The sequence below is a fragment of the Gadus morhua genome, chromosome 3, assembly GCF_902167405.1.
Source record: "Gadus morhua chromosome 3, gadMor3.0, whole genome shotgun sequence".
NCBI classification, from domain to species: Eukaryota; Metazoa; Chordata; class Actinopteri; order Gadiformes; family Gadidae; genus Gadus; species Gadus morhua.
Genome location: NC_044050.1, coordinates 21586898 through 21593419, shown reverse-complemented (window position 1 = coordinate 21593419; position 6522 = coordinate 21586898). Strand labels below are relative to the sequence as shown.

Genomic DNA, 6522 nt, shown 5'->3' with positions numbered 1-6522 from the left:
TTGTCCAGGTTAGACGATCACAATAGGATGTGTTATAGCTCTCTTTTTTCTTTCTTTTTAAAAATGATGCAGGACACAGACCGCGGGCTCCTTGGTCTATGTCCTGTGTTTGAACCATTCGACTGGCGCCCCTTTTTCCCAATGTACTTTGTTGTTCATTATAGGCTACGTTGTCACCTAACTCTTTCTGGCCAAGAGCCAGAATACAAACACGTCCTGTGTGAGTTCAGCACCCAGTAGGCTAGGAAATGTGAAGGCTTTGCATGAAATGAAACTAAACCAAATGACAAAGAAGGGACAAACTCACCAGACATTAACTAGCCCATATCAATTCTTCCTTCCAGAGTTGTAGGAGTACATCAGCTAAAGAGAAAACAATCTCCTATTTGGGTAATATAAGCTGCCATCTTATAACAATAAATTACCTGAACTGTGTTTTGGATGGTTGGATCATATTACAAATGACAATGCTGTTTTCCAATTTGTGTTTGGTTTCAGGATCTGAAAAGATGACACAAGTTAGGATTTTTAAGCTACGTTGGATCTTTGTGCTGTTTGTAACATATTGTGCGGACTGGTCCTCTGTTCAGTGCCAACATCCAGGTAAAACTTATCACATTTCATAATGCAAACATAAATAGGTCTCATACTATTTATATGTAATGTGATGCAAGTAAAGGCACACCACAACCCCAACAAGAAGGAAAGGCAAACCAAAGGTTATTGGGATTGTTTATGAAAAATCTGCATGAACACATTATAATAAGGATATGTTACAAGAATTTCATATTTTTTTCAAACAGCAGATTGGCAAAACTATATGTATTGAAATGAAACAAGAACTTGCATTATGTGATATAATTTACAAAGAATGAAGCAAATAAGGAATACAAAGTAACTCATTTCAATACATCTTTCCCTACCGTTATAATAATAATAATAATAATAATAATAATAATAATAATTTATTGAATTTATGTAGCGCTTTTCTAGACACTCCAAGACACTTTACAATGAAGTGGGACCTCACTAACCACCACCAGTGTGTTATATGGTAATTCCAATGCATTACAATTGTGCGTTTTCTAAGTAAACAACTATTTTTGATTTTCAGTTGAATATTTATTCCGTATTGATTTTGTGGGTGTCTGTGCCAAGCTGTCTCTGCATGTTGATCATGGGTGTTGTCCATGTATTAAATACAGGAAATGTCAGTGCGGGCTGGTAAGGACTTGAACAGGTGAGGTGTGCAGGAATGTGTCTGAGCTCGTTTATTTTGTATTCAGGATAATAAGGTGTGGCACAAGGAAAACAAACTGGTGGTAGAGCTCGGAACTGAGCATTGAGTGGAAATGTACCATGACTTTGTCACTGACTGACTGGATAAGGATAGGTGAAACCATCTTCAGTCTTGCATGATATCTAGAAATAGTATACCAAATTGTGCTCAGCTAATTGTGTCCGTCGCCGTGTGGAGACAATTGGAACTAGAAAATGAGCTCAGTAGAGCAAAGACCTCTGCCATGGCCAGCAACAAGAAGGCCCCCTTGCTGAAACCCAGAGTGGTTGCTGCATATTGTTGCGTTTTTTCTGGAAGAAAGTAGTCCAATCCTCGGTTGCTTTTAACTCACTTTATTTGTTAAGGCAGGCATATTTCGGTATGGTAACTACGAAGCAAAAGGGAGGGAATTGTATCCAACGCGTATCATGCTCTCGGCCGGGCTACCTATTGATTCTGGCCTCTCAATCTGAATTCCGCGCTGTGTTCGTCAAGTGGGCGTGGCCTATGTTAAGTGGGCGTGACCGGTGTGACGTAATGGCTCCGCCATCCTCACCTGTCTAAAGGTGCTGCCATCTGTGGCTGGAGTAGTTATTGCAGCTTATGTGTTCGATCCTGCTTCCTAGTGGCTATGTGAGGGCAATGCAGCTTGTGTGTTCGATCCTGCTTCCTAGTGGCTATGTGGGGGCAGCTTATGTGCTTAAAATACGTAACAATATGGATGTCGACCAAGAAGTTTATTCCTGTGTCCAAGTGAGAACCATTGGCTTATACCAGCTGTTGTCCAAAGAATCATGATACATTTTGTTGCGAGTCACAATTGGGCCTTTCACACCAAAAGAACCAAGAGCCAGTTCCGGGCTGGTGCTAGGGGCCAGTTCCAAACTGGTTCTAGCCTTATCCCAGGTATGAACCAGTTGGATTCACACCGGCCAGAGCAGCCATGGAGCCGGCGAGAGCAACCTCATGAAGTCATTGCAACGTCCTGCATACGTCTCCGCTTTCCCAGCAACCCTCGCGCCTTGCCGGAACTGTATAATAAGAAGAAGAACCCTCGCGCCAGTTTCAAACACAACAACAACAAGTTCGTCTTCGATTCAATCCGTGTATGGTTCGTTCTTTGAACATTCCGATTCAAAACAAAATCAGAAAAAACAATTAACCGAGTCGTTTTTATCGGATTTGGTTTTGAAGCGGAAAAAGGGCAAAAGGAATAAACTAATAAATGGCATTTTTCAGTTTTTTTAAATCAAAGCGGGAAAACTGAATAATCCAGTTGCTTGTTTTGTTTGTGTGATATTTAGATAAAACCGCAATTATTGCCGGGAAAAAGGGCACGCGGTTTAAAAAGCTTTATTGTTTTCCGTGGGAGCCGGCGACTTAGTCTGCGAGTGGACGATCTGAAACTAAATCGGAAACTAGATTTCTTCTTCGAAGGTTGTGCTCCACACAGAACCTCCTCAACGTCATGAAGGAGCACTTCGGGGAACCAGATTGCTTTAGAGCGGTATACTGATCTCGTCGTGTGTCCTTCCAGTGTCAAATAGTTCACAAATAAAATCACCATAAGGTTCAAGTGCGGCCATAACTAAGGCTAAATATGATTAGACAGTCTATTGCTGGTTTAGGTGGTTGGCTCTTTTTTCTTTGCTGCATTTACATGCATGAACATTATTCATTCTTTTCGCCTTAACCACTAAATATTCCACAGATTATAAGCGTCCGGAGGAGCTGAGACTGATCCTTGTTGGAAAAACCGGCTCAGGAAAGAGCGCAAGTGCAAACACCATTTTGGGACGTGAGGACGCCTTTAAAGAAGACATCTCCCCTGGATCTGTGACAGAGCACTGCCAGAGAGAGCAGGTGACCAGAGACGGACGCACCATCGTCGTGGTCGACAGCCCCGGCCTCTTCGACACAAACAAAACGGCAAAGGCCATAGAAGAAAAAATAAAGGCGTGTGTCGAGAAGTCCGTTCCAGGGCCCCATGCGATTCTGCTGGTGATCAGTCTGAAGGCCAGATTCACTGAGGAAGAGCGCAGTGCTGTAGAGTGGATCAAGACCCACTTTGGCTCAGATTCTTCCATGTACATCATCATTCTGTTCACCCATGGAGACATGCTGGGAGGAAAAACAGTGGAGCAGTTTGTTCGCGAAAGTACAGATTTACAGAGAGTCCTCAACAATTGTGGGGGGAGATATTTTTCACTGATCAACGGCCCGGGGAGTGAACCCAAGCAGGTTCAAAAGCTTTTACACAAGGTTGAGACAATGTTGAAGCTCAGTGGAGGGCTGTATTACACCAACAGCATGTACAAGGAAGCTCAGAGAAAAATTGAGGAGGAAAAAATTAGGAAAAAAGCAGAAAAAGAGAAGATAGAACGAGAGGAAAGGGGGAAAAAGAGAGAACAAGAAGAAGAGGCTCGACGATCAAGTTGCAAAGCAGCCCTTACGGCGGCTGTTACAGCATTGGGTGGAGGTTTATTGATGCCCTCAACAACCTTAATAGTTGTGGCTGCAGGAATAGCATCTACCTATGGTTCTGAATGTGTTAACGACTTCTTTAACGACTTCTTTGGATGGGCTACATGAAAGGTGATTCTAGGAACAGACATTCATGCATAGAGTGCCCTGCCAAAGGGTTCAACCCCTGTGCAAAAATACTAATTTCACAATTATAACATTAATACCTTAACATTTTTTCTTCATGATATTATAATTGACAACTATGATACTTTTAATGAATGACTAGTAAGTACAGTAACATGGGTTTTGCACAACAAAATAAGTAATTTCTGGGATGTAATGATTATAACTTTAACTAATTGTCTTAATCAATATTGCACATCAGGTAATTAAAACACATCTTCAAGGGAATGCTGAGTATGATCAAAAGTGTGCTAAACGGGACTCTTGTGCACATTTGCAATGTAATTGTAACAATGTTTTGAAATTCAACGTATTTTAAAGTAGGGCAGGTCACTTAGAGAAGTTAGAGTAAGCAAGATATTTTATTTTCAACAGAAGAAATCCACCCCTTCTTCCAGAGCCTCTCCCCCAAAACACATGACTGCTATAGCTTTAGATGAAGGTCTGCCTAGCCTTTGGGAAGACTCCAGTCATGCACAATGAGTCATGAACTCCGCATGGCCAGAGTGGGCACAGGTAGCTGGGTAGGCAGACAGACCGGTCGGTCATTTATTCATGCTGAATTACATAATTGGATGGGTTTATATAGCTCTGGGACAGCTGTGGACACTGGATTTTTGACAGAGCTTTTGATTTAATGATTATTTTATGGATTTCAAGAGAAATTCACAAATATGACAATGCTTCAAAAATAAATAGCTTACCCTATCTTTAATCCATTTATTACATTGATTGTTATTATAGGATTAAGATTAGTTATTGTGATGGAAAAATACGTTTCTGAATAAAGAAGTTTTACTAAGTTCCTTATTCTTCGTAAATTCTTTCATTTTGTCAAGAGACAAATTTCATTAACATGTCTTTCAATAGTAGACCTTCATTATTCCAAGGTCCGAGATTGATATGTGCGTAAACTGCGTATACATGTGAGTTGGCAAAGTCCAAGATTGATATTTTCCGTATAAATGTGAGTTGGCAGAGAGGCATTTCAATTATTTATTATATTATCCAGAAAGCTGATGATTTATTATTATAAGTATCTGAATCTGATTTTGTCTGTATTGGCCAACACTAAGGCTGCCAACATTTAGTAGTAGTAAAAATGTAGCAGTTAGATTTTGCATGATGGCCAGGTTTTAGGTTTACCATCACCAAACACTGCCACAGCATACTTTAATCTATAACTCAATTGAACTCATTTATGTTGATTATTCCTCGCAGTGGGATAACGTGTTTGGTTTTAAAATAGGTAGCATGGAGACGTCTATTCAATCCATAGTTACATAAAATAACGAAAATGAGAAAAAAAGAAACCAATAAAAAAAAATTGTCTTGAAAAACAGACTGTTATTTCAATGAAGAAGGAGAAGAAGGTGCTTTGATTTCGGGATCATATCCATTTTCTACACTGGTGTACGGGAGTCCATCTTGTCCAGGTAAGACGATCACAACGGAGGTGTTATAGCTCTCTCTTTCTGGCTCCTTCTCAATCTTTTCATTTCTTTCCATCTTCCTCCAGACAACACAGAAGGAAGTGCCCTCACTTCGCTCTGTGGTGACGTGAGGAAGGGCTCACGCTCACATGTGATGTGGTAAAAAAATAAATAAAAAATAAATCAATCCCACTAGAGAGAGATAGAGAGAGTGTGTGTGTGTGTGTGTGTGTGTGTGTGTGTGTGTGTGTGTGTGTGTGTGTGTGTGTGTGTGTGTGTGTGTGTGTGTGTGTGTGTGTGTGTGTGTGGTGTGTGTGTGGCATTCCCCTATCAAGCCTTTTCAGATACAAATGGGTGTATATGTCTGATGAGTTTGTGAGTCCAACGTCCAACAGGTGTGTCATGCAACTAAAGAGATAACTTTGTGTGTTTCAGGGAAGCGACTGTCTGCCTCTGTGGGCAGTAACTGTCAAAGCATAAGCTTTTCGAAGAGAGTGCACACATGTGGATTAAGTGTGGCTGCTTTCTTCTGGACCATTTTCCATCTACTTTTGCTGACCCCCTTTCTGTGTTCTGCCTTCGTTCCTCTCTCTGGGTTGATTCCAACACAGCTACGAGGTAAAACAACACAAGGACAGACACACACATCACTTGTGGATTGGTGGCAAATGCCCAAAATAATAATACAAAGTAAAATATTTATTGTTTTGCAGCATTTTCAGATACCCTTTTGATAAACGTACCTATAAGGTTGGGATAGGCTCTGCTGTAGAGCAATCAACCATCTGAAACCGACTGAAAACAACATAAGGCAGAAACAGGTAGGGCGACTGACTTTTAATGTCCACCAGAGGGGGAGCTGGTGTGGCAAGAATATATTTTTGAATTGTAGAAAATAAGTGGTCAATTTCTTTAATTTTCCCCTTTCATGTGCTAAGATTTCGGTCGTCCTTTTCCTCATGGCTTCCAGGGTGTCTTCTGTTTCCTGAGGTGGTTGCTCTGGCTGCCATCTTGTGCACCCATAGCTCCCCACCCACACTTTGGAATCACTCCTGTGACATTCCTTCAATGCTCAATGGTGTGCAAGCCTGTTGTTCCTATTCAAGTGCTCTACACATACTTTTATTTTGCTCAAAAGGGATTCTCATCCTCCTCCAATCA

At 41.0% G+C, this 6522-nt stretch overlaps 1 protein-coding gene across 1 annotated transcript; it reads left to right on the top strand.

The window, feature by feature from the left end:
• Window positions 1-317: 317 nt before the first annotated feature.
• LOC115540113 (GTPase IMAP family member 9) lies at window positions 318-4731 on the top strand. The gene is made up of 3 exons (XM_030351113.1): window positions 318-390; window positions 499-603; window positions 2991-4731. The coding sequence occupies exons 2-3, from the start codon at window positions 510-512 to the stop codon at window positions 3869-3871; spliced, it is 975 nt and encodes a 324-aa protein (XP_030206973.1). The 5' UTR covers window positions 318-390; window positions 499-509; the 3' UTR covers window positions 3872-4731.
• The last annotated feature ends 1791 nt before the right edge of the window (window positions 4732-6522 follow it).

Bases quoted from the DNA above. Each gene is read 5' to 3' on its own strand.
- LOC115540113 (XM_030351113.1), top strand. From the start codon at position 510: ATGACACAAGTTAGGATTTTTAAGCTACGTTGGATCTTTGTGCTGTTT. The intron at 604-2,990 runs GTAAAACTTATC...AATATTCCACAG, and splicing joins TGTTCAGTGCCAACATCCAG to ATTATAAGCGTCCGGAGGAG.